The sequence below is a fragment of the Grus americana genome, chromosome 2 (assembly GCF_028858705.1).
Source record: "Grus americana isolate bGruAme1 chromosome 2, bGruAme1.mat, whole genome shotgun sequence".
In the NCBI taxonomy this organism is placed as follows: Eukaryota; Metazoa; Chordata; class Aves; order Gruiformes; family Gruidae; genus Grus; species Grus americana.
In genome coordinates, this window is record NC_072853.1 from 122,474,624 (window position 1) to 122,502,573 (window position 27,950).

The following is a 27,950-nucleotide window of genomic DNA, read 5'->3' on the forward strand; positions in this document are numbered from 1 at the left end:
CCCTTCCCCCGCCCGCCGCATGGTGCCGGTTCCGCCGCCCTGAGTCCCGCTTCGCTCCATCCCGCCGCCGGAGCTGGGGGGGTCCCGGCTCTGCCTGGGCCGGGCGGGCCGCGCCGGTGAGTGCTGTGCAGGGGAACCCGCCGCCGCAGCGGCCCGCTCCCCTGGGCCCGGCCCGGCGCAGCGCTACCCGGGCGGCGGGGCCTGTGGAGGGGCGGGAGTCGCGGCGGCAGGGCCCGCTCGGGGCGGGGGGGCCTGGGGAAGCGGGGGCTGCGCGGGGCTGGGGGGAGTGGAGCGGAGAGGAGCAAACCCGTACCTGCGGCCGGTGTGTGAAATACGCGTCGTGTTTTTCCCCAGGCTGACGCGGGAGAGCCCTGGTGCGGTGCCTGTGCCTGAGAGGAGGTGCCGCCATGGGGAACCAGCTGGCTGGCATCGCCCCCTCGCAGATCCTCTCGGTGGACAGCTACTTCTCAGACATCCACGACTTCGAATACGACAAGAGCCTGGGGAGCACCCGCTTCTTCAAGGTCGCCCGAGCCAAGCACCGGGAGGGGCTGGTGGTCGTGAAGGTGTTTGCCATCCAGGATCCAACCTTACCCCTGACGAGCTACAAGCAAGAGCTGGAGGAGCTGAAGATAAGGTTACACTCGGCACAGAACTGCCTTCCCTTCCAGAAAGCAACCCTGTCCGAAAAGGCCGCGATGCTTTTCAGACAGTACGTACGGGACAACCTTTATGATCGAATCAGTACCAGGCCATTCCTGAACAACATTGAAAAAAGGTGGATCGCTTTCCAGATCCTTACTGCGGTGGACCAAGCGCACAAATCTGGAGTCCGCCATGGGGACATTAAAACAGAGAACATCATGGTGACCAGCTGGAACTGGGTTCTTCTAACTGACTTTGCCAGTTTTAAACCAACTTATCTTCCTGAAGACAATCCCGCTGACTTCAATTATTTCTTCGACACATCACGGAGAAGAACGTGTTACATCGCTCCTGAGCGCTTTGTTGATGGCAGTATGTTTGCTACGGAGCTGGAAAACATGCGGGACCCTTCAACTCCTTTGGTAGACTTGGCAAATAGCAATCAGCGAACAAGAGGGGAGTTAAAACGTGCAATGGATATCTTTTCCGCAGGTACTTGGAGCCATCAGGAGAGACCAATGAGTTGTTTATGATTGTGTGTCGGGGTGCAGAAAAGCTTATTTGGGGATTTTTTTTTTTTGTTCTGTTTTTTTACAGTGGGATTAGAGAACCACATGTGGAAAAACTTGCTTGTTTTAAGCATAGGAATGAAACTTGAGCTTTTCATTCACAGAAAAAGTACAGACAGAATACAGTGAGCTACATAACTTAAGTGTATCACCATGTTATCCGAGGAGGGAAATCACAAACTGTTCTGTTATGGCTCAACTCTGCCCTGGGAAAGAGATGCCACAGACCATCGTCTTCTCATGGCTGAGGTCCCGGGGATGCACAGCATATGCCTCATGGGACCCAAGAGGAGGAACCAGTCAGTGGTTCACCTAGGGTCCAGCTGTCTGGGGACTGGGCCAGCTTTCAGGGCAGTTTGGCAATACTGCCTTTAGAAGCCCCTTCTCATTTCATTTTCCCCACAGGCAAGTTGTTGGATAAGTGGGTAAGCTCATAGTCCCACTCACAAATACTTGATAGAGTCCCACTGTGGGAGCCTGTCTTGAATCTCAGGCTTGTCTTGAGCAGTTTGTAAGCCATAAGTTTGGCTTTTTTTTTTTTTTTAATGTTAAAGCAATTGAAAATCTGAATTTAAAGGTAATGGTTACTTCATTTTACAAGTTACTCTTATGGCCAAACTTCTAGGGCACTCCACTGATAAAGCAAGATGCTGACTATTGGGAGCAAACTGCAGGAGTGGGACCTTTGAAGAGAACGTGTGTCATGTACACAACAGGGGCAGGGGCTGTGTTTGGCAATCTTGTTATTTCTCACTGTGCTTATGAGCTTGTGTGAGTGAATATATGCTGTTCCCCAGCATCATTGTGAAAGTAGAGGTTATTTCTTTACCTACTGTAGAAGGGCTGCTTAGTTTTGACCTACTGCCCAATCCATGCTGACTTACTGGCACTCTTCTTCCATGTGACGGTGATGTGGGTTCCCTTTCTGGTGGTGTATTTTCCAGCTGACAGATGGCTGAAAGTCACTGCCTCATGTTTCCTAATTGCAAACTCCTCTGCTGTTGGCATGTTTGAAATAAAACACTTGGGAGATATTTCAGGGATCAAGTGTAAAAGCCAGTTTTTGGAGCTTGAGATGCTATCTCCTTTCTGCAAGTTAATTTGGCAAGTCATTTGCCTTGTTTTTAATCGAGTTGTGTAGAGTTTGTTCTTGTCTGCACATAGAAAACAAAGTGTCTGTTTATCGTCCTCTGACACATTTGACTTTTTATTTTTCCCCCAGGGTGTGTAATAGCAGAGCTCTTCACAGAAGGCGTACCCTTGTTTGATTTATCTCAGCTTTTGGCTTACAGAAACGGCCTCTTTTCCCCTGATCAAGTCCTAAACAAAATTGAAGACCGCAGTATCAGAGAACTGGTAAGGATGGACTACAGCAGTAGAACCATTTGTGTGATCTGTTTGTAGTTTATCTCACCTACTTTGGTGACAAATTGCTTATCGTTTGGGTTTGGTGGTGGTTGTATGAGTTTGTTTTTTTCATTACAAATGTCTAAACCTTTAATCTTTCTCTCTCGCTCCTTCCTACTTCTGCCTTTCTCAAGGTCACTCAGATGGTCCATCGCGAGCCAGATAAACGTTTAGCAGCTGAAGATTATTTGAAACAGCAACGTAACAATGCATTTCCTGAAATATTTTACACTTTCCTTCAGCCTTACATGGCCCAGTTTGCCAAGGAAACGTTTGTATCGGCAGATGAGCGTATATTGGTCATACGTAAAGATCTGGACAACATCATTCACAATCTCTGTGGGCATGATCGCACAGAGAAAGCCGAGGGAGAGACAAAAGAGAATGGGCTGGTTATTCTAGTGTCTGTGATAACTTCCTGTTTACAGACTCTCAAATACTGTGATTCAAAACTGGCTGCTTTGGAACTGATTCTTCATTTAGCCCCAAGATTAAGTGTAGAGATTCTTCTGGATCGTATTACTCCTTATCTGTTACATTTCAGCAACGACTCTGTGCCCAGGGTGAGGGCAGAATCTGTGAGGACACTAACTAAAGTTCTTGCTCTCGTCAAAGAGGTGCCACGCAATGATATTAACATTTACCCAGAATATATTCTGCCAGGCATTGCGCACTTGGCCCAGGATGAAGCCACCATCGTCAGACTTGCATACGCTGGTAAGAGGAAATCCAGTCAAAACTCCAAATCTTGGGCTTTTCTGTATTTCCTTAACTGTTTTCTCCTCTGCTTAAAATCGTTGCATAGCTTGCTGTTTCTGTTTCAGTAAATCTCCCCAGAAGTCTCAGATATGGCTGCAGGTAAAGACACCTATATTCACTTAAGCTAACTGGTGCAGGTGGTGGCAGCAACTTAGTAATTATTGAGTTGACTTATACTAACAGATGAGTTTCCAATGTAGATCTGTACCCAAAGTAAATAATTACATTTTAAATGGTTGACAAAAGAAGCGTTTGCTTTCTGCTAGATGAATTAACTTTTTTCCCCCTTAAATTAACATTCATTCTTCTCTGTAGTTTTGCATTTAAAGCAACTTGCAGAATGTGCATGTGTGCTTTGGGCTAGGGCCTGGATGTAGCATGCAGCAGCTCTGCTTACAGCTAAGGTAAGCCGTCAGAGTTTGGAGTCTTATGCTCAGGGAAGCAGCCCTGGTTCTATAAGCAAGAACATAACAAACAAAAATACTTGTCTGAGTAGTTACTGTGTAGCTAAGTATGCCAACAGGGCTTTCTGAGCTTGCCCACCCTTTGCTGCTTTTATTAATTTATCTTAATTGACATTTCCTTAGCTTAGATTGTTTGCTTAGAGCGGCCTGATTAAGCTGAATAAATACGAAAGTAATTTAAAGCATCAGTGTGTTGTTATGACTCTAGAGTTATTTTCCCACCAAAAAAAATTTATATTCAAAGGCCGAAATTGTATTATTTGATATGTAATAGACTGGCTTATACCGTAGCAGATGTTTTCTTTGTACCTTATTCAGATATCAGTTCTGCCCAGTTCAGGAAGAAGCTTTGTAGTCATGCCCATATTTGCTATTTACCATGCACCCTTATTTGCTATGACTAGCATATCTTTAAGTGTGTTGTTTTGTTTGTTTGTTGGCTTTTTTTTTTTAAAGTTATAAATGCAGAATTCAGTTGAAAATGTCCCAGGTGATGTTTTTTCTCTTGTTTACTAAGTAAGCTGATAAAACTAATTATTGAAGACAATGTGTAGTTAATGAATAGAACAAATTGCTTTTGGTCACCTTGGTCTTCCACATTTAGGGCTTTATAAAAGAACCACTTTGTCATGCCTTGCTTTTATTTGCAGATTAGAAAAAAAAATAATCTCGTAATACTCTAGTTTATTTATAATTCATTTTTAAAGGAACTAAAATAAAGCTAAACTTATTTAAATAAGCTGGAGGAAACAAAATGCAATCTCTTTTTCTGTAAGTGCAAAAAAGCTACAGGTGTCAGTACCCAATAGACTCCAGTTGCACCTGCTTACACAGAGGTTCTCTCTGTGTTCAGTGATTTGACTTTATTTTCAAACTGAGTACAGCTGGAATATTTTCTGAAATTTGGAAAGATTATTTGAACTGTGCATGGTTAAGTCTGATTAAGTTACCTTAATTTCAAATAGCTTTAAGGAAGAAATTTAAATCTCAAAAAAAAAATATTTTTTTATATATATATGTATTGTAATACCTGAGTTAACTTGTGTCACTATAGCACACTTTTTGGAAGTGGTCAGGCTGGTGACTTACAGGATCTGATTTGGGCTGTGGACAGACTCCAGTGGCATGCTGCTGTTGTCTTGGACGAGACTCAGAACGGCTGCTTAAATGGGACTTGTGCCTTGACGGGATTATTTCTGTGCCAGCAGTGGCCTGACACATATAATATAGCTTGAGTTTGCTTCAGCAGCTTCCAAACAGTGAAGAGCGGTGCCAAATCACATGGAGAGATATGGGGACAAATGTTCTAAAATTGGAATCCAGCCCTCAATGGTAACCCTGTTGTTAGTCCCTAGGACACGTATTCTGGCGTGGTAGTTTGTCATCGTCATTTTGTTGCAGTCTACCATGTAGGCATGTTAGTTAATTCAGGTTAATTGGCCTTTAAGTTCTATCAAGTTGTTTAGTCATTAGCCTGAGATTAGGTGGCACTGAGGAACAGTTCTAGAAGACTGAAATTAGTCCTTGTTACACTTGGTATCCTTACAATTTTTCCACTTATTTACGTGACAAAAGTTACCATGTGCTTTGATGTACTTGGTAGCTTTGCTGGGATCAGGGTCAACAGAAGTGAGTTGACCAGAGTGTGTTGTGTAATTTCATTCCCATTTGCCATCGTGACTGGTACTGTCAGTTGTTATAATGTCTTGTCAGGGGGATCATCAGGCTGATGTAAATTGGCAAAGTAGAACAATTCTTAACCAAAATGTTTTCCTTTGCAGAAAACATAGCATTGTTGGCAGAAACAGCTCTGAGATTTCTGGAGCTAGTACAGCTGAAAAATCTGAATATGGAAAATGAACCAACTGGTGAAGAAATGGATGAAACATCTCACCCTAGTGATAACTATGACACAGGTAGTGTCACTTCTACTTACCTTGTGTGCTTATAATAGCAAATCATGGGCCAAGGCTCCAAGTTAGCACTGGTCTTCCTCATCTCTTAAAGCTTAGCCTGCCTATTAAATGGGAAGAATGCTTTGCCTCAACCAGTATCAAAGCGTGCATGTTACAGCTTTGTGCAGAAACCGACACCCGAACATTGTGAAAGACAAGAAAGTATACAAATGAGCACGGTTTTCTTCTCCAAAATTTCTCAAGGTATTTGACAGTGATGCTGGCTGCCTGGTTGCATATCCAGCTCCACTCATGGTCCCATAAACAAGTCAGCTGCAAAAACATCTCTGTATTCCAAATACTGCTTCCATTGAAGTGCCAGGCAGCGCTAGCTTTGAAAAACCTGTCAAATCCTGGCGTAGTCATAGCACTATATTTTTCAGTCGTTCTTCCTTTTCTGATCCTATGCCTGCCAATCCTTGTCTGTCTTTTTGCCTGCAGATGCTGGATGCATGGATGCCATTGGGCAGTAACACTGCTATCTGTGCTGTCGTAACTGTAGCACAGAGAATGAGTTAAAATACTAAGCACGGCTTTTCTTTTTCCCCTCTTTAGAGGGAGAGATGATGATAAGTGACCTGTGTGTCAGCTCCAGTGCCTTTTAGTGATGCATAGATTTCCAGAACAGTGCCGGGCAGGTCTTCTAAGTTGGGAAAAGTTTGTGGTTAAAAGCTGGTATTTCTCTTTTGGGCTAAGTAGATAATCTGTGACTAATTATAATTGATAAACATTCCACACATACTCCATTTGGTAGGGAAAAGGGCATGTTTCAATTATCTCTTAACTAGTTGCAGGATGATACTTAAAAAAACCCACACAACAAAAACAAACATTAAAAATCCCCTTCAAGTTCCTTCACGTAAGGCATGCGGTGCTCAGAATTGCTGAGGAGTGAGAGAAAGGAAGGCCCATCTTATGGACTGTATTTCTAAAAAATACTGTCCCCTATCCCTCAAAAGAGCTTGGAGATGAAAGAAGTAATGCAAGGAAGAAAAAGGTTTGAATAGTTCTATTATTTTTACCCTTTTAGAAACTAAGCATGAGAAATTTGAACCCATAAGGCAACTTTTTCATGTGACCGACAGACAGAGTCACAATAGACAACAAACTAGCTGGTCTTCTGAGTGCGGGTAAATGGTACTCACCCCCGCAAAGCTGGGATAGCAATAGCTGAAATATTTGTGCTACTTGTTTGAGAACCTCCCTTGTACAGCTTTCAGTATTAGCCTATGCATTAATAATTCTGTCATTTCCATTTAATAGAATTTTTTTTAGCTGCTTCGTGGAGTAGAAGCCACGGGCAAGGTGATCTTCAAATTTTTTGTCGGTATTGTTAGGATGACTGCTAATATTTAATGAAATTGGAAATACTGACTTTTTCAAGTATTGTTTTTTCCTCTCTGTATCCTCAATGAAACCAATCTATATACCTAACTAAAAATACACTCTTCATCTGACAGCAGTACACAGATTTTGAAAGTGACAGTCAAACATATCAAACCAGAATTGCCTTGAAGCATTTTGTCTACTATTGTAAAATGGCTGCTGACTTATTATGGTGCTTCTTCATATCTGCATTTCACCTATCTATATATGATGAGCTGGGTCATCTCAGTTGAAGTTATGACAAGTTTAGAATACATTGATCTGATAAAAATGTCTTACACTTTTAGACACTTTGGCTTTGCCACCACCTCGTGCTTAGTCTGAAGTCCTTGGTAAGCCAGTCATTGGAATTGTTGGGGTTCTGTTGTATTGTCCATCTTACCAAGTCAGGTGTTCAGGATGACGTATCAGCATAACTCCTTTAGCAGCAGGTAGTACACTTGCACGTATTGTTTCTCCTCAACCTGAATATTCTCTCTGTTGTCTCCTGCAGAGTTGCAAGCCTTGCATGAAATGGTCCAGCAGAAAGTTGTGACTTTGCTAAGTGACCCCGAGAATATTGTGAAACAAACACTGATGGAAAATGGAATAACACGTCTCTGTGTCTTTTTTGGACGTCAAAAAGCCAATGATGTTCTTCTGTCTCATATGATCACTTTCTTAAATGATAAGAATGACTGGCATCTTCGAGGAGCCTTCTTTGACAGCATTGTTGGTAAGTGTTTAGTTTCAGCCAGAGTAGAGAGATAATAATGTAAACAAATTAATTTTTGCATACCCTGGAAATCGTTAACAGTCCTGTAAAAATCCTTTCTTGTAAAGATTTTTGTAATTTATAGGAAAAGACTTTGCTGAAGTATTGGGTGTAAATGTTTCTTTAGGGAATGAAAATGAAACAATGAAAATACAAATATGTTTTTGTTTTAGTCTAAATATTTAATACAAATGAGACTGAGGCATTTAAGACTAGGTTAAATTAACATAAAAATAAACTTTAAATGCTATTTATTTTGAGTCTGTGCTAAAGCCACAGCTTTGAAAAAGCTAAATTATGACAAAGATTTCTGCAAGCTGTCTAGTAGATGCATCACTTTACATGTGTGTGTGGTCCCATTAACAATGTATCGGTATAGGCTAAAATTATGATTTGACAACTTTTTTTTTAGTGCCTTAAACCCTGACTTAAAGATTCCTGTCAGCTCAGAAAAATTAATCACAATTTAAAAAAATCTTACCAGTGACATCATGGCTTTTTGTATCAGCTGTTTAGTATATCTGATGTTCTATGTATGTTGGAAGTTACTCCACGTGACTATTGCTGAGAGTCAGTGCTCAGGATTTGTGGGTCAAGAAAACTTTCCCATAGGAGACTGCAGTACCTGGGGGGACAAATGGTCCTTCAGGTGCACGGCAAGAAAATGAAGCAGGGCCATTATGGTAGGCATGCGTTCCATTATGACTGGAAGCCACAGAATGCTGTGCTGGCAAATCGATGTGATGCTGATAATTTGTCAGAATTTGTTTAGAAGGCGCACTGGTGTAGCCAAAGCACAGGTTGCAGTGTCTTGGCTTCTCGCAAAAGGCATGTAGAGAGATGTGAGACAAGTAAGTGTAAAAGCCAAGACATGTAACCTGTATTTTTAACTCCTCCTCTCCCAGTTTCTGTTCAAAACCTCCACAGAAGCATTCAGATAAAGTTCAAATTTTGTATTTTTGCTTTATGCTGCTTTACTTAAAGCTTTTGCACATCTTTAAAACTGAGCTCTCTAACTTGTGTTTAAGTACGTGCAGGCACTACTGCCTCTGACTGTGGGCAGATGCCCTTCCATAACAGCTACACTGAGGGGATTTCTCTTACCTCTGCCATTTCTCTCTTCTCCCTCTCTTCCTTTTAGGAACTGGTTGCGAAGCCCAGCATTAATACATGAACAAATATATTGATTATTACCTTATTAGAGTAAAAGTGATAAAGTTATTTTATTTTTAGTCTTGATTATGATGGGTCGATACTGAATTTTCTGGTATCTATCAATCCCAAATAACTGGGTTAGAAGCAGAGGGAGTTATGGTCTATGCTGTGTACCACATATGACAACAGTAATGATAAACCTGAGCTATTCAATGAAAAATTATTACTTTTCTCTCTTGAGAATGATCAGAGGACTTGCCCAGTTGTTTGTGGGAAGGAATGTTAGCTCAATGGATGTAAAGCTAGAGGAAAGATAGAAATTCAACAAGCCCTATCTCCCTGACCACTGCCAGAAATTAATTACTGTAGGTGGGTGATCTAATCCAAACAAACAATTCCAGATGACAGTTTCATGTGGACACTGACTGCTTTTCATGTGAGAAAGGAAGAATAGAAAAGCAATTTCTTTTACTGGGATGCAGTTGATACATTTTCATCCAGCAGCTTCAAAGGGATTACTATCATTTTGCTTTTGATCTTGGCTTCTTGATAAGATTTTGAAATATATTTTAAAATTGGATTTATTTTTGAAACTAGGGAAAAGGTGGCTTTGTTATGGCAAATAATTTGAGACTGGTTAACAAAACAGCAAATCTTGCAACAATTTCAGGCTGGAAGAGTTTTAGAAGATTGTTCTAACAGATCCTTTTTGAGTATTAGTGATTCTTTCTTTCATGGATAAGTAAATGTATGTTACAGACCTTCCTTGCTGATAACTAGTCCAGTATCCAATTCAGTCTTTTCAGGAATCTGAATGATACTCAAATTTCCATCACTGCTAAGTTAAAAGACAAAATCCTGCTACAGAACCTTTCATTGTTGCTCCCTTGTCCTTTTCATGTACAAATGCAGGCACTGCATCCCCAACCCTTAGGAGCATTGCTGATTTTTGCCTTGCTGTTTCAGGCTTCTGCTGGCCAGCAGTGTGCCGATGTCTATGCCTGGCATCTGGAAGGACCTCTGCAGGCGCAGGGATCTGCTTTTGTCAAACAGTTTTCAGAATATTGGTCTAACTTTGCATGGAAAGCAGCTTCCTTTTTTTCTAATGACTAATAATCTGTTTTAGGATGTCTGTGTGGGATAGCAATTTTAAACTTTGGTGAGGAAAGGCAAGGAAGTGCTACTTTAGATTTGTATGTGTTCTTTTTATTTTTCAGGTGTTGCTGCTTACGTTGGCTGGCAAAGCTCATCAATACTGAAACCTCTGCTTCAGCAAGGTCTCAGTGATGCTGAAGAATTTGTCATTTATAAAGCCCTCAATGCTCTTACTTGTATGTGCCAGTTGGGGCTCTTGCAAAAGCCCCATATTTATGAGTTTGCTTGTGATATTGGTAAGTTGGGATATTGGAGAATACCTTGTTTTCCTATTTAAGAAAAGAAATCTTAGTACTACATAAAGCTTCACGGTCAGCTTAGCTGTCCAATCTGCAAACCCACAGTACTGTTCTAGAATCTACACAAAATTGTGTTAATGAACTATTGCTAGTTGGACCATGTTAGTGCTCAGAACTCTAAAATAATGATTTTGGTGGAACAAATTGGAAGCATCTTTTCTAATTTTTATATAGGACAGCAGCAAACACCACTCCTAACCTTGAGTCCAAAAACCTTCTGCTTTTAAGATCTTTGCTTGTTCTTCATGCCATCCTCCTATCAAGAAAAACTCCAAGTTATTTTTGGAAGTTGATCAGGCGCATAACTTGCAAACTCTTACCCGTCAGCCTTGAGGAAGGGGGGAACCCAGTCCTTTTGACAATACATGATCCTTTCTCATCCTATTTCAAACACCCTAAAATCCCTTTTAACTCAATAGAAACTTGAATAGAGTGTTGGTCTCTCCTTCCTCATCAGGCTTATCAGCTTAATTTAGACATGCCCAAGATTCACCAGCTATTTATGGAAAAGACCAAGTGATCTTTTGAGATATAGTCTGCTTCTTCCTAATGTTATGGCTTTTTGAATGCACTCAGAATTTGGGGCGGATGATCTGTGATTATGTCTCATGACTAGATACAGTCCCTTGATTGCAACTTCTTAAAGCCCATATACTTGAGATGGACTTCTGAGTCTGGTAATCTGCCAGTATAAGTAGTGACTATTTGAGGAAGAGAGGGGAAGAAGGAAGGAAGTATTTACTTAAAAAGAAAAAAATAAATCACTGCTATTAGGATTCTCCATAATTGTCCAGAATAAGGTTGAGATTTATTTTTTTTCATTAGTCTCCTTTGCAAATCTGGAGTTGATGTTCAGGGATTGAAAAGAATAAACAGGAAAATTATGCTTTTTGGCAACTGCAAGGAAGCTGAGCAGCACAGGCCCAGTGAAGTCAATGAAATAACCTTTCTCAGTATGGGTGTTTTAATCTTCGTGCTCTGTAGGAGGGAAGGCTGAATTTGGGGTGATTGTAGTGGAAGGAAATGACGTCACAGACTGCCATATACAGGATAATCCTCTCTTCTTTAGTTTAAATGGTATATTTTAACGGCCTAATTTTCTTTCAGCGCCTTTCCTGTGCCATCCTAATCTTTGGATACGTTATGGTGCAGTTGGATTTATCACTGTGGTAGCACAGTATTTAAATATTGCTGATGTCTACTGCAAGCTAATGCCATACCTCCATCCTTTTATCACGCAACCAATAATACAGGTAATACTTCAAATACTAATGTGAATATACCTTGACTAGTTATAATTCTTAGGTCTGTCTTGTTGGCCGTGTAGTCCTGGTTATAAGAATATCAGGTTTTTCTTTTTCAATTAAGGTTAGAGGTGATACAGTTTTTTGATCTCTGCTGGTGCACATTGACAGAATGGCCGTTGCCTTTCATGTTTGAAAGACTGTTGCCTCAAATTTGTTGCAAATTGCAGAACACTTTACGAAGTCTAAAATCGACAGGTATGTTTTAGATTCAAGCCCTTTTCTACCTTGTTTTTAATCACTGTTGCAATATTGTGCTAGTTTATAGGACTCTAAAAGGCATGAAAAGTTGGCCGTGAAACAAGTGTTTCTAAGTTTTTGTGCTTTTATCTACAAGACTGAGTATTCCAGCCCTGTCCCACTAACACATCTGACTCTCTGCCTGACCCTTTGAAACAATGAGCAGTCTGTTAGGTAGCGATTACCATGCTTGTGATTTCAGCAGTGCTACTCCTGAGTTGCAGTGCTTTGCCAAGGATACGGGCAGAGTGCTCAGCATGAATGAGTCAAGTCATTTTGGAACAGCACGTCTAAGAATGACCTGCATGATGCTGGTAATATGATTGTATAGGCATTTTTGCATATAACTTTAGGACCTATACAATACCTCTCTCAGGTGTTTAAATAGGTAAGAAACAGTTGCAGTACTTACATTGAAAAGTGTATCACACGTTTAACATTTTCTTGTAAACCATGCAGGTGGTAACTTCACCAAAATAATATTATTCCTTGTTTACATCTCCCTAGATGCCTTGTGCTGTGTTTTAGGCATTGATTGATAAATTTCTGTTTTGTTCACTTCCTGCTTTGTTTTAGTATATAAATCTTTTCTTTGCTATGCAACACTAAATATAGTAAGCAAGTAGGGGATAACATTGAGTTGGATTGTAATAAAGAAGTCCTCACTTTGGACTCATTTTGAAGTTGTCTTTCAGGTAGACAGTCAGTTATAAGAAGCACATTATAGGAATGATGTCTTCTGACACTGTTGTGAAGGAAGAAATCCCACCATCTCCCACTAATTATTTTGAGTATTCCAACTTTTGTATAAGCATTTATGTGATAATTTTGGGCTGAATTAGGTTTGGCCTTTTAACTGTGGGACTGCAACTGGGGGGCTGTTTCATGAATATGGCTTGCCCTCCCCCCTGCCATCTTGAAACAGCAAAGATTAAGTACTAAAATAAAAGTATAAACTCAAGGAATGTTGGGGCTTCAAGTAATCTGGATTGTGTACAAGACTTTATTTGTCCAGACACGTTCTCTGGACACAGACATAGATTCGCCACCTGGGAGAATAGAAACTTGTTTTTTTTTTTCTGTTTTAATAGTAATGAACAGTCTTTATAAGGACTGCCCCAGTTAATGGTTCCAAATTATGCCCTAACTCATCAGTTTCTTATGACTGTTTACTGATGTCCCAATATGCTTTTGAATATGACTTAATTACATGCTTGTCCATCCTTATTCCTTTGTATACATAGGAGGAAACCTGGTAATTGGGCTGACACAGGGGAAGATCTCTTCTAGTTGGTATTTTTACAGGGTAAATGTAGGACAAAGAAAGAGTTTGAAATATCATCATACTGGTAATAGAATTTTTAATCCCATCTAGCAATGCCAGGTTACTGTTCTGAGACTGCTGGGAGAACAGGGAAAGAGACTAGAGAAAATCTGGTATGGCAACACAGATCTTATTTTCAAGAAAGGAGAGAAGGTCATTCTAGATTATTGGCACAATGATGGGCAATAATTTTGAAGTCCTATGTGATTTTTTTGGTTTTGTAAGCTTGAAAGCATCTCTCCAGGACTGAGTTGGAAACTGGTTTTTAGAACATGCATTCAGAGCAAGAGATTGGGTTTTATATTAATATATCCAGTTGTCCAGTTACTGACTTTCAGGGTAGGAGAAAAAATTGCAAACACTGTAGACATGAGATGACAGCATTTACTGCTAGATTTCTTCATGTTTATATAGACATCATCATCCTCCATGTTAACTAATCTCTCTTTTTGAATTGCAGATAGATAAAGAAATAGTCCTGCTGAGTGTACTGAAAGAGCCTGTCAGCCGTTCCATATTTGATTATGTCTTAAGATCAAAGGATATCACAAGCCTCTTCCGACACCTTCAGATGCGTCAGAAGAAGAGGATCGGTGCTGTCCCTGACTGCCCACCCCCAGAGGACCCTGCCATTGCACAGTTGTTGAAGAAGCTTCTTTCACAAGTAATTCTTTTCTATTTGTACTTCGAAAGTCAGGCTTGAGACGCTTGGGCTCTGTACGTCTCCACAGACCCTAACCTTGCAGTTTGCTGCCGTGAGGGACTTCCAGTCCAAGGTTTTCATCCTACAAACCATTAACTTCATTGATTTTTAGTATAAGCTTGTGTAGGACAAGGAGTTCAGAAGTTAAAGAAGATTTTTAAAAGATCTGCCAGAAATAGGGCAACCTTGTGTCTGGATTTCCCAAATACAACCTAAGTCTCAAAACAGGATGTATGTCTGAGATTTCTGATACATCTGTGATATAGCAGTGTTACAGAACGCATGCTGTGTATTGTGTTGCATAGAGTATGCATTTGTTGAAGAGAGAGACATGCAGTGCCAAAACCAAATTAAGCTGTAAAGTCTTCAGGCTTTTATGTGAAGAGGGAAACAGTAAGAATCACCCACAGGAAGTAGTGAGAACTGGGAAGAGGAAGGACTGCAGCTGAGTGTGTGTGGTTTTTCTCCTATGGCTTGTGGGCTGTGAGCATGGCCGAGGTCGCAGTTAAGCAGATTGCACCAGACAGTGATCAAATATTAAATGCTGTTCTGCCCTTTCGCTATTCCAAGCCCTGTTCCTGAGGAGGAAAGATATTTTTATATTACAGCAGCTTACCTAACGTCATACATTGATGTCTTGAATTCTGGGGATGTGCTGCTCCTCACACTTCTGAGCCAGTTGTTAATTTTACTGCTTCTTATATCTTCATGCCTTGATGCATGTTCTTGTTCAAAAGTAAATAGTATTAATCTTTTCTTTTATTCTGTAGGGGATGACTGAGGAGGAAGAAGACAAACTGTTAGCACTGAAAGACTTTATGTTAAAATCAAATAAAGCTAAAGCCAATATAGTGGATCAGAGCCACCTGCATGACAGCAGTCAGAAAGGAGTGATTGACTTGTCAGCTCTGGGAATAACTGGAAGACAAGTGGATCTCGTTAAAACAAAGCAGGAGCCTGATGACAAACGCGGTTGGTAGATTTTTGTGGTCTGTATAGATAAAGTATAGCTCTTCTGTCAGGGTCAGAGAATTGTTTAATTTACTCAGCAAGTGTTCTCAGTAAGTCAGCCTACATAGCTATCACCATCCTCACAGAGTTCGCAATAAGAAAATTACTGTTGCTATTTGAAATGTGAGGTGGTAGAATGCTCTCTGGATCAGTGAAAGATGGGGATGTTTTGCCCCTGAGAATATTTACATTAGTTTGAATGCATTTGCAGTAGAAATATGTACCAGTTGTTCAGCTGGTTGTGACAAACAGGGCTCTAGTGACCCATGGTAACAGTGTAAATTATGAAGGCTGCATTTCTGCTCTGTTTCCTCTCAAGAAGTGATGAGCTTGTTAACTGTGAAAATCCAGGATGTTTCTTGAGGTAGCCTGGAGAAAACTGAGGCCTAGGTGTGATGCTGAAAGAGGCTAGCACTGAGGAGTGCCAACTGTTGCTCACCCATCAAGTACACGCTTTTTGGCCTTAGGGTTCTTCAGCTGCTCATCCACCCCCATTTTACTTTTTTGCCTGCTCCTCTTTCAGCTCGAAAAACCTCTTACGTTTCCTTGTTCAGCTGTGAAATCCACTTGCTGCTAACTCTATTCCAGTTCTCTGTATCCTCAAAATTCTTCTCTTCCAGACACTGTTTGAGCTTCCTCTTTGCTCTCTCAAGCTTGTAAGTCCCTCCTCTGTTACACCACTGATAGGTTCTGTGGTTTTAGATGTAAAAATACAGAAATATCTGCAAACCATATTGCCATCTTATTTCCAAAATTGAGATGCTTGTCTGCAAATGTTTTACATAATAATTTTAAACGAAAGTACATAAGTACAGGATTTTTTTTTTTTTGCATCCTCTGGAGTCAGGAATGGACAGGATTTAAAAGTTAGTATGTATGAAATCTGTATTTGAACTGATTTATTTCACCCAGAACTGTCACCTGCAAAGTCTTCACACCTTTAACTTTTCTACACTTATTTTGTCCAACTTTAATTTGTCCCATGTTTTCATTTAACTTTTTGTATTTTACTGTGACTCCAAAATAAATACATTTCTTGTTATCTGCAGTGAAGTTGCAATTGTGATGGAAAACTGATTGTATTTGACACTGGCAATGATTTGCACACTGTGCTATTACAAATTTATCTTTGATGTCCCTGCTTATTGCAGGGGGGTTGGAAGGTCCCTTCTAACCCAACTCATTCTATAAGAAAAAATTATCATATGGAGTCTAATCCTGCAGCCTTCTAGATGCAAACTTTCCCTATACTGGAATGATTTATTGCATGAGTCAACAGTAGGATTAAGAAGGTGTGAACACACGTGGCAAGTGCTTTGTTTTGTTTGTCTCATAAATCCCTGTCAGCTGAGTTAAACAACCTAGCAGTAGGGTTTTCTCTATATATAAATAATAAACTGCCATGTAAACACTGGACTTGCTTGTAGTCTGAAAGTAATGACCAGCCTGAATGAATGGTGTCATGATAATGTTTGGGGTTTTTTTGATCTTTCTTCCACCTTCACCCACCCTCCCTCCCTCTTAACTGCTTGTAGCTAGAAAACATGTAAAGCAAGATTCAAATGTAAATGAAGAATGGAAAAGCATGTTTGGGTCCCTGGAACCAACAAACATCTCCCAGCCAGTATCCAAAGGACACGGGCAAACTACTGATCCTGAAGCCATCCAGGCTGGGAAAACACTTCGTTCAGAGTCCTCAGCTGGTATTTGTGCCACTTTGTCATCCTCTCCACAGGTATTCCTGAAAAATACTATCTTTGCATCTTAAATTGAAATGATTCAATTGTTTTAAAGCCAAGTGGGACTATAGGGATGTGGTGGTCTTGTTTTGTTTGGAGGTTATTTGACACTGGTGATACTATTGAAAGCTGGAGAGGGACTGTTTACAAGGGCATGTAGTGATAGGACAAGCGGTTATGGTTTTAAACTGGAAAAGAGGGTAGATTTAGATTCGATATTAGGAAGAAATTCTTTACTGTTAGAGTGGTGAGGCACTGGCACAGGTTGCCCAGAGAAGCTGTGGATGCCCCCTCCCTGGAAGTGTTCAAGGCCAGGTTGGATGGGGCTTTGGGCAGCGTGGTCTAGTGGAGGGTGTCCCTGCCCGTGGCAGGGGGTTTGGAACTAGGTGATCTCTGAGGTCCCTTCCAACCCAAACCATTCTGTGATTCTGTGATTCTATTCCCTGGTGTCTTCTCCAGCAGGGTAGCTGACTTTCAAGTTCATATGTTTAAAATAGGAATTGAGAGAGAGTGGAAGTAAGTTTAGTCACTTGAACAGAAGAGCTTGACTAACAGATGCTTTGCACAAAGGAATGGGGCTTAGGCTTTGTGGATTAGCCAATTATTAGGTAAGCTGTTCTGGCAGGGAAGACTCTTCCTCAAACTGCATGCCCTGATACATGTGAGGAAGGGATGTCATGATTTTAACTTGGAACTGGTGTATTGCATCATAGCTGCATTTAGACATCCCGTACCTGTAATACTTAATACTGGCTACAAGAAGGATGGGCTGGGAGCCCTGCAGGCTGTGGAGGCATCTCTTCACACTGAACATGCTTTTCTATTTGGTTTCTAGTTGGAGATTAACATCTGCTAGCTTTAAATGAGTGTCCACTCTGAACTAAGGGGGAAACACTTCACACTTTTATTCTTAAAGCCCAATATAAACAAATAATCGTTCAAGAGCTAACCTGTAATTCTGTCAGTCTTGAGAGCAGTAACTGCTTCTGCAGTAATCACATTGAGGCGTGCATGGCACATTACAGTCTCTACAAATAGAATACAGAACAGACTAGGCAAACAGGGTAGTGGTTAAGCTTTTCTATATGTAGTAATTTTTGCTATTTTTCATGCAAGCATGATTTTTTTTTAAAATGCTAATTCATTGCTTATTGATTCAATAAAAAAGATTTTTCCATTTTTCTTCAGTGTGACCCAGCAATCTTAAGGGCAGGATTTATCTGTGTTTAGACTGCAAGGCTTATATTTTTAAGTGCTTATCTCTTACAGGCCTCTGATGGAACAGTTGTTCAGCCCAGGAAACCGACCATGCAGGTACTGAGCAGTACAGCGTCCCCATCTGCACACCAGTTACGCATCACCACTTGCAAAACTGAACTTCAGCAGCTGATCCAGCAGAAGCGAGAACAGTGTAATGCAGAGAGACTTGCCAAACAGATGATGGAGAATGCTGAGTGGGAGAGCAAGCCCCCACCTCCAGGTAAATCACAGGCCACTGAGGTTGTTATAAAAAAAAAAAAAAAAATTGAGTCAAAACATCATAATCTCAAGGAAAAAAATGCAAAAGATGAGGAAAAGAGGAAATTACTAGCTTAGGAAACGTGCCTACTACACGGAACACATATTTGGCAAGATAGATGCATGACCTATGAAAGAGAGTCTGGAACCTAGATCTTTCCCTTTGCAGTAACAGACCCAAACCACTGGTCTGCAGCCCCAGTTGTGAGCTCCGTTCCAGGGATTTTTCTGAAGCAGGTTGTTTGTAACCAGGTATATGGCAGATAACTTCCCATCCTGTAACAGCCTGTAGCTTGGTTCAGGCAAGGGGAGAAATGCTGTGGTGGGAGGTGAGAAATGTATTTTGCCTGGGGTAGCTCCAGATTTTCAGCCATCCTGTGAGTGTTGTAACCTCTCGGGCAGGTTTTCTTCCCCAGTGGCACGCATGCTGGGGTGGGCTGTTGGAGCTGCCCTTCTTTACAAAGGAGCCTGTCTCCACCAGCAGTGGTGGCAGTGACAGTGCCCAGCCACAGATAGAAGATGTGTATTCTCATAGTACATGGTTGCTTTCTGAGGGGAAAGAGAGACATTTTTACTCCTTGTTCTTCCCTGGTAGCAACACCCAGGTTTTGCTGACTAGGGTTCTGGCAGCCACTAGGGGAGAAAACAAAATTTTAAATCACAGCCAACTTCCTATGGCCACAACTTAAATTCTGATGCTTCAAATTCAGGTTGGGATTTACTCAGATTAGTCCTTAGCATTTTCTGCTGGTGTTCTTCACTCCACGTGCTTGTTGCTGGGTATCCCATGTGGGGATTTCTGACTAGTCTCTGCTAATGGGAGTTCATGTGCTTAAACTCCAGATGTTGAGAGCAGAGCCTGTACCAGCTAGGCTTGCAGTAATCAATGCAGTCATGCTAAAGTCTTTTGGTAAATCTGGCATTAAATGTACACACCTGGGCGTATACAGCTACCCTGTCAATTTAAGGGAAGTAGTAGAAAATCATCAGGAAAATGATCCAACCGATAGCGCTGGAACATAGCTAACCTGGACTGAGTTTGGCTAAGCCATGTGTTTGTCTTCTGAAGAGAGTTTTACAACCTGTGAAATAACCTGTCCAATACAACCAGCTGGCCTGCTCTGCCACATGAGTGCCAGTAAATTGCTCATATTTAAAGTTTGAGTCTTATTCTGAAATTTGCTGTAGTCTGTCCTTCATTATCTTCATCTGCTGTTAATCCTTCACTAAAGGAGATGCTTGTTAGAAGTACAGCCAGATACTTCTGCATTGCTTATTTCAGAGGAGGAAACATCACACAAACATTGGCAATTTCTTGGCAAGAGTTATTTCGTGGCAGCTCAACTCAAAGTCTTTTTGAAGGACTGAAGTAATTTTTCTATGGGATTTAGAACTGTTATTTCGTTTCACTAGGTATGTAAGGCTGACAATATAGCATGTAGTGCAACACTGAGCCTGTCAGTTGAAGCACTCTATAGACAATCCACGAACTTAAGTCTGTTCAAATGTGTTGCTCATTATGTGCATTTTGGGCATTTATGGGATTGCCATTTGCAGCACAGCAATCTGCGCGCCAATAGCAGAACTGTGCAGTAGTATCTCTACAAAGCCTATGTAGAAGGGCTCTTTGTAATGTCAGTGAATGTATGTGGAACCCATCTAAAAGAAAACTTTTACCCAGATCTGTCAGTAGGGTTTAGTCTAGAATTGAGCAAGTAGGCTTTTGCCTTTAATATTTAAAATGTGTTAGTTCTGTGTTTTCAATGCCTTCTGGGCTCTGCGGCTGTAGTGACTATATCCCAATCTAGCTGTTGTTGGATGGGATCAGGGAGATTTTCATCTTCCTAATTAGCTCATGAAATCAACACCAGACTTGATGGTTTTGTTTTTCCCTGTAGGATGGCGTCCCAAAGGATTGTTGGTAGCTCACCTTCATGAACACAAGTCTGCGGTGAACCGCATTCGGGTCTCTGATGAACACTCTATTTTTGCCACCTGCTCAAATGACGGCACAGTGAAAATCTGGAACAGCCAAAAAATGGAAGGAAAAACCACTACAACCAGGTAGCTTTAAAACTCATGGAATTTTGGGGCTGGTATTTTAGAGTGCAAAATGAAGTAGAGTGGGGAGCAAAATATGAATCACTTGTGGGTGTGCTGGAGATATCAGTAATGAAATATAGTGGTGTTCCTCTTGGCATGCAGCTATAAAACATTAGGTTGCTGTTTCAATTAGTTAATAAAAAAAATTGCTAGCAAATCCAAAGGGACTGCTTCACAGTTGTAGTAATTACAGGCTTCTTGATTTCATTTCTATACATAAATATATTCTGGTGCTGCTGTTCAAAGCCATCTCATTTTTTTGGAACAAATTAGCTTTATGCTTAACTGTGTCATCCACTGATATTTGATGCAGGAAAGCTGTATTACTGGTTGAAACACAGATGGTATGATATGCTACTTTGATACAGATCTAGGTTAGACTTATTTTACTCATAGACAGATGTGTGCTTCTGCAGCTGGAGACTGGCATAACCTGGAGGCTCAAAGATAGAGAATTAAGCTTGCAGAGGCAACATGGGCTTTGTTGCTTTCTGATTTTGCAACGCTTAGAAAATGTTCTTTTCAGAGCTCTCTCAAGAGCCATTGGTTTTAAATAGGTGTTTCAGAGAAGTAATTCTTTTTTTTTTTTTTTAAAAATGCTACCAAAACATTTTCCCCTTTTTTTCCTCTCCCTCTCTCTCTCTGTACTGTTTAGATCAATTTTGACATACTCTCGGATTGGAGGACATGTAAAGACACTTACATTCTGCCAAGGCTCGCATTACTTAGCTATTGCTTCGGATAGTGGTGCCATCCAGCTTCTCAGTATTGAAGCTTCAAAGCTGCCTAAATCTCCTAAAATTCATCCAATACAAAGCAGGTACGTACTTAGAGCAGTTAAATCTCACTGCAGAGCTCAAGCTGTTAGTATATTCCTTGATTAGATCCCTTGATTTGCTCTAGGCTTCTTGCTGGCTGTGCCCAGGCTGTACTGGAAGGCTGTAATCCGTGATCTTCTCCTGCTTCATAAAGAAGGGTTGAAGAGCAACCATGCAGGGCTGAGAATTCATAGCTTTAGGTTATTGCTGCCTCCTGTCTCACTGGACTCATTATGAGCTTGAAACAGTCAGTCTGAATAGTTCTCAATTCTTTTAGTTATGCACTGGGATTGGTGCTTTCTTACCTCCTCCGTTATAATGTTAATACTTACAATTTTGGAGGTTCTTTTACAGGTCATTAGATAAATGTTTACAAATGTACAACATGTGGTTTGGCCTTAAACCTGCCATTTTTTTCTCCCAGGCTTTTAATGTGAGTAAGGTGGCACAGAGATGGGGGATGGGGTACTATTTAGGGGAGTCTTTGGGGATGATTTAGCTCTTTCTTACCTCTCTCCATATGAGCAGTTTTTGAATATTTGGCACTGATTCAACAGCTTGATTGAGAGACATGTCCAGGCCCCAGCAAATCTAGCAACCATCTCAAAGACCTCTTTTCTGTCCAAAGTAAATCTGTCTCAAATGTCCTCTCTTATTTGGGATTAAGTTCAGAAGTGAAATAAGCCAAATGTAATGGAGATGATAACTACAAACCAGATTTCCCCTTTTGGTATACACTGCATTTGTGCCTGAAGAAGGTGTCCACTTGCACACACAGTAAGCGATTGATGTCAGTCCTGGCAGTACAGCATGGAGAGGGGTTTTCTGCCTGTAAAATCTGGGTAGATGAATACCTGATAAACGTGGAGCATGAATGGGAGAGAAATACCAAACACACTGAGAGACCTGGAGCATGGAGCTATGCTTATGCTTGCGAAGAGCAGCTGACAGCATTTTACTAGCCTGTAGAAGGCTTGCAGCTCCTATCGGCAGAGAGACTTGAGAGAGCGTAAGCATCCGTTGTACTGAAATCGGAAAGTTGTCCTGGCAGATGCCTTGAAGTGACATGAAGAGGAAAATGCTGCTCAGCATTAGCTATTGGAAGGAGTCGTAAACTTGGAGGGAGTCATATCTGTTTCTAAATTAGTTTATTCTTTCAACCCAGGTCCTTAGATCTGAAGGATGATGGCTGTGTGGTAGATATGCATCACTTCAATTCAGGAGCCCAGTCAGTACTGGCTTACAGTACAGTTAATGGATCTCTGGTTGGATGGGATTTGCGATCTAGCAGCAACGCTTGGACACTGAAACATGATTTGAAGTTAGGCCTTATAACGTCATTTGCTGTGGACATACACCAATGCTGGCTGTGTATTGGTAAGCCTGCATTTCTTGTTAGCTTCTGTCCTCCCCTCCCCTTCTCTTTTACAGTGACTGTAGCTCAAGCTTTCACTTGATCTGATTTGACTAGAATATGCTTTTCTCAAACAAGAGGAGAGAAATATCTCCTGATCTATTTGTGGGAAGTATTCTGCCCTCCAAGTACTTGAGGCTGAAGTCCATCTCCCTAGGAACAGAGCACAAGCATATGGGCAAAAAAAAATTTATTTATCCCTCTGACTATGGGGAGCTTTCTCTCACCAGGAACAAGCAATGGTACCATGGCATGCTGGGACATGAGGTTCCAGTTACCTATCTCCAGCCATTCTCATCCTTCCAAGGCCCGAATCAGACGCCTGCTCATGCATCCTGTTTATCAGTCCTGGGTCATTGCAGGTAAAGGATGTCTTAAACTTACCTTACGGTTGCTAGAGGTTGTAATTAAAGGAGCTTCTGTTTCAGCTTCTGCTTCAAGCCCTGGGGGAGGTTGGGTTGTTTTTGGGTTTTTTTTTTTCTTCCTTGTAGATTTTCTTGTGCTTTGCTTGAGGAGAGGAAAAAGGGAAGGCTCATACTTTTGTTCTGTCACTGTGCTCTTCCTGGTTTTTTGAAATTAAAAAAAAGGAGAGAGGGGAAATAAAGTAGCATTAAGCTATTATGAAAATGACAAAGCCTTTAAATTCTCATCTGAGCATTACAACTCTCAGGAGAGTCCCTCCCTGTGTGCTGTCTACCACATCACTTTTTAAGGTCAAAATGTAATAAAAGACAAAACCAAAAATTGTGACGTGCATTGAAGTTGATGGGAATTCTGCCACTGCCTTCAGTGGCTCTGTAGAGCAGAGACTGAAAAGTTGTCCCATTCCAATTCCCACTTGAATCTAACCCAGCTGTGTCATGGGTTAGAGCTTTCAAAAATCTCCCAAGATTCCTCATCTGGTATGCTTACAGCTGTTTCATCCTCACTGCATGTAGCACTGTCCGATACTTTTAAGTGTTTGTGTCAGGAACACATTCTGAAATGGTCAAGTAGCTTAAACTAATCCTGCAATAACAAAATGGATAAAATTGCTGTAAAATGAGAGTAATTTGAGTTTCATAATTTACTTGCTTCTTAGGCTCGACTTCTTATTTTAGTTATTAACCACCCTGGGAGATAAAACAAATTTCTTGAAAAAAACATACAAATAAAGCAAGCTTCTCTGTGCTTTCTAGTTTGTTTCCTCCCTGCTAAAGAACCAATGAGTGACAAAGTTCATCTCTCTGGAGTATTATTAAAAAGTCCTTGCCTGCTAGGTTGCTGCCAGGCATGTAAACAATCCCTCGGACAGAATTCTTTGCCTGTCCACACTAAACATGGGTGTGGAACATCATTGTGGCTACTGAACTCTACAACTTTGGATTGCTGTCTTACACCTGGGCAGGTAATCTCTGTAGTCCCATGATGACCTTCTCAAAGAAGGATGAGAAGTTATTTAGGGAGAAAACTGAGGTTTTAATACCTTTAAAAAGGGTTGAAGATTAAAGCAGGTTTATTTAAACTCTCTTAAATGAGGCACTTTTGTGAAGCTTCTACTATGCGGTAAAACCGACAAAATGCGTGCATGGCTTTACTGCTAAAGCAAGACTAACACAAATGCTGCAGAGATCAAGTGGAGAGTGTCTCTGTCGTACCCTCTGTGTCACGTCAGTAAAACGCAGGTAGCAAGAGCCAACCGACCTGTTTTATATTTTTTTGTGTTGGCAATATCTTTCCTGTAGCTGTTCAAGGCAATAATGAAGTCTCCATGTGGGATATGGAAACTGGCGATCGACGCTTCACTTTGTGGGCAAGCAGCGCACCTCCTCTTTCAGAACTGCAGGTCTGGTCTTTTTTTGTTCCCATTTCTGTTCTCTAGCTAGGGCTAGAAGAACCTCAGACTCCGTGCTGTGCGTCAGTATAGTTACCTGTCTCCATGGCATTGCCAGTTTGGCACCAGGAACTTGCTGTGGGATTTATTTTGGCACTGTAATTGTTTTGCTGTCAAAATTAAATCCCCTTTGTAAAACAGCGGTGTAACCTGAATCTTCATTGGTACCTTCCACTGTCTGTGGAATGTACTTGTAACACTCGCTTGTTTTATCCAGTCATGTTCTTAGAAAACCCATGAGCTGGTCCAGCCTGTAAAGATTATGGCAAAGTCAAAATTCATGCTGTGGCATCTCGTACTTACTTTTACTTGCTGTTTCTGGGATTGTGCGTACTTCTGTAAGCATCTGTGCTTTTGCACATTCTTTCTGTAATATAATGCCACTACTACACTTAACTGCTAGCTTAAAGCATGAAGTTGCTCTTCCTCAATGAGTTAGCTGGGGAAGGAGCAATCGGGGATATCTTTCTTAAAACACAAGTACATAAACAAAAATAACCACAGCTGCTTCTATGAGTGTTGTAAATGCAGATCTGGAATCTACCTAAACTTGAATTTGTACGTGCTACAAAGATTGTGGGTTGAGTTCATTTTGGTCGTGCACTTTGCACACAGGGAACTTGTGATTCAAGCTAGTATTGTTACATGTCTGTCACTTAATGCCTTCATAGCATAAAAATTTGAGCATCCATATGCTTTTCAGCATGATTCACCTGCGTGGTTCTTTTGGAAACAATCTTTCTCATTTCCCATCACTGAGAATGTAACTTCCAAGATTCCAAAAAAGCATTATGCAGACTTGAATCTGTTGCATTGCTCTGTGAAACATAAGGAATAAAAGGAAATTAATTTACCTTAATATATTAAGATGTGGCCTTTTAACAAATTAACTTGGCAATTGTCAGAAACATTTGGAAATTGGATGGATGAATGTGGGAAAGAAGGCATTGCCTTTGTGAAGCATGGCAACAGTTATTGGTAATAATTTATTTTTATATATCCCTTTTCCCTACTAGCCTTCTCCTTACAGCATCCACGGAATATACTGTAGTCCAGCATCTGGCAATCCCATATTACTGACGGCAGGCTCAGACATGAAAATAAGGTAATAAAACCAACAACAATTTTGTTTGACACATTCCCCTCCACCCCTGCCAGTATACTAAATTTTGCCAAGCATTGCCTAAGTAAGCTCCAAGAAGTGAACGTATCTTCGGCATTATTGTTTTGATTGGTAAGCACCAGTAAGCTGAGAGAATTGTTCTCGGCAAAAGTCGGTGCTTCTCTGAAACACAACGTGTACCCTTCTGTGAAGTTCTTGATAGGCTGCGTGAAACAAAACAACTCACGCGTAAGCTTGCATCGCTGTCTTCCACTAAGTGTAGAAAGCATATAGCGTTTTTGCCCATGTGTTTTCATCAGAAGGGCAAGACAGCTTTTAAACAGCTGTATTAAACTGATAAAATTGAACATCTCAGATTGATTTTGTTTCTTTGTGTTTAGGTTTTGGGATCTGGCCTACCCTGAGAGATCATACATTGTTGCTGGAAGTTCTAATTGTCCATCTGTTTCCTACTACAGGAAGATAATTGAGGGCACAGAGGTGGTTCAGGTATTTTGCTTTGTTCGATAGACACCTATTCTGCTTGCCTTTTGGATGGCCCTGTGGGCTATATTAATTACATGATGGCTTATAATTATAACTCTTCACTCTTACCTTTTATGGATGGTGTCAGCGGTGCATTTTCAGGCGTTATTTTAAAGAAAAAAAAATCAGTTGTTTTTGACAGAATTAGACTTACCAAATACTACTTACATGCAGAAGCCAGAGTTATATGTTTCTTTTGGGATATTGAAATCTAGTGTTTTAACACTTTTGACTTTGATCAGTTTTTGGAATGTCTTTTGTGTAGGATATTAGTAAGGCAATGTGATACATTTTTTTATATATATATTAAAAAAATATGGTAGCAGAACTCTGCAGCTTTTATTAGATCCTTCAGAGTGACTTTTGGAACTGGCAGTGTTGCTAGTTGTTGAATAGCATAATGTTTTTGGGGGTTTTGGTGAGGGTTTTTTCAGTTCAGTTGAATGAATACTACTTCAAAGGTGACTGAAAAAACAAAGTGAGGGTCTACCCATGCACTACAATATTTTAATGTTTCATCTGAAGTTCTTAATTACATTCATGCTATTAAACTAGTTTTTATAAAAGCTTTGGGGAGCTAAGATGTATGTGTCACTGTAGCTTCCCCCCACCCCCCATAGGAATATCAAATCTTAGTAGTTAGTGTCGTTGAAATAAATATGAGAAAGAAACATTCTTTCCCATAGAGAGCTGTAATGTCGGTTCAGATTAAGACTTAGGTTGTGTGTGATGCAGAGAAATAAACCAAGGAGTAATCCTAAGAAAACTATCAAAGGGTGGGAGGGTTTGGGTTTGTTGGTTTGTTTGTTTTAATAGGTTTTTTGGTCTTTTTACACTGACAACCTAATAGGTGTGACAGTTCCCCTTTGCAAATGCTCACCTTTCTGTAAATAATATTTCTCACTTTGTTTTTGTACAGGAAATACAAAACAAGCAAAAACTGGGGCCCACTGATGAGACCCCTCGGAAGGGTCCAGAGTCTCTCCCTGTCGGACATCATGATATTATAACAGATATCGCGACTTTCCAGACCACACAAGGGTTTATAGTAACTGCATCAAGGGATGGAATTGTTAAAGTGTGGAAATAAAAGTTGTACTAATATATAGTATGTAAATATTTGTAATAAAGAAATAGTGTTATAATGAAGTTTTCAAGGACTGTTTCCAGATCATGGAATAGAAAGGACTTTAAAGACTATAAAGGCGATGATAAAATCGGTTATCTGTATCCTAGCACCCTGTTAGCACTTCTTAATCACTTTTTTTTATTAAATATGTTTGGTATCCATAGCATTTCCTTGAAATGCCAAGCAGTCTATGAAGAAATCATAGACTACATTGTTCTTTAACGATCTTTCAGAAAATGATGTAAAGACACCCCACATTACACACTCTAAACGTGCAAAAAGCAAAGAGCTGGTACAAGTACTTCAGTGTCTGACTGCTCTTATGTTGAATCTGAGAAATAAAATAAGAACCAGTGCACTAATGTCCCTGTACATTCTAGTAACTATAATAAAGTCCACTTGAGCTTCCCTGTTTGGTACTTGGGTTTCTTTATATCCGCTGTTCCTCTGCAGTGTTTCTGTAGTCACAGCTGCCAGAGCCCTTGGGCCGTCAATTGTAGTTTGACATCAGCTTATCCTTGTGTCAGATCCTCAACTATACTTTGTGCCTTGCATCCAGCTAGCTTTAAAGTTGAGTC

General features: G+C 40.7%; 1 protein-coding gene across 1 annotated transcript; it reads left to right on the plus strand.

Annotated features, from left to right (window-relative positions):
• Positions 1-27,779, plus strand: PIK3R4 (phosphoinositide-3-kinase regulatory subunit 4). Its single transcript, XM_054817745.1, has 20 exons — positions 1-116; positions 355-1,137; positions 2,437-2,570; positions 2,756-3,338; positions 5,626-5,760; positions 7,679-7,900; positions 10,312-10,485; positions 11,656-11,801; positions 13,877-14,080; positions 14,890-15,091; positions 16,666-16,865; positions 18,139-18,349; positions 20,286-20,451; positions 21,146-21,310; positions 22,474-22,685; positions 22,953-23,084; positions 24,447-24,547; positions 25,612-25,700; positions 26,099-26,207; positions 27,163-27,779. Exons 2-20 carry the CDS (start codon positions 408-410, stop codon positions 27,331-27,333), a joined length of 4,086 nt encoding a protein of 1,361 aa, XP_054673720.1. The 5' UTR covers positions 1-116; positions 355-407; the 3' UTR covers positions 27,334-27,779.
• Positions 27,780-27,950: the final 171 nt, after the last annotated feature.

What these genes read in the sequence shown, in the direction of transcription:
- PIK3R4 (XM_054817745.1), top strand. Translation starts at nt 408, where the DNA reads ATGGGGAACCAGCTGGCTGGCATCGCCCCCTCGCAGATCCTCTCGGTG. An exon ending in GGAGCCTGATGACAAACGCG is followed by an intron (nt 15,092 to 16,665) that starts GTTGGTAGATTT and finishes AACTGCTTGTAG; the next exon opens with CTAGAAAACATGTAAAGCAA. An exon ending in GGAAAAACCACTACAACCAG is followed by an intron (nt 20,452 to 21,145) that starts GTAGCTTTAAAA and finishes TGTACTGTTTAG; the next exon opens with ATCAATTTTGACATACTCTC.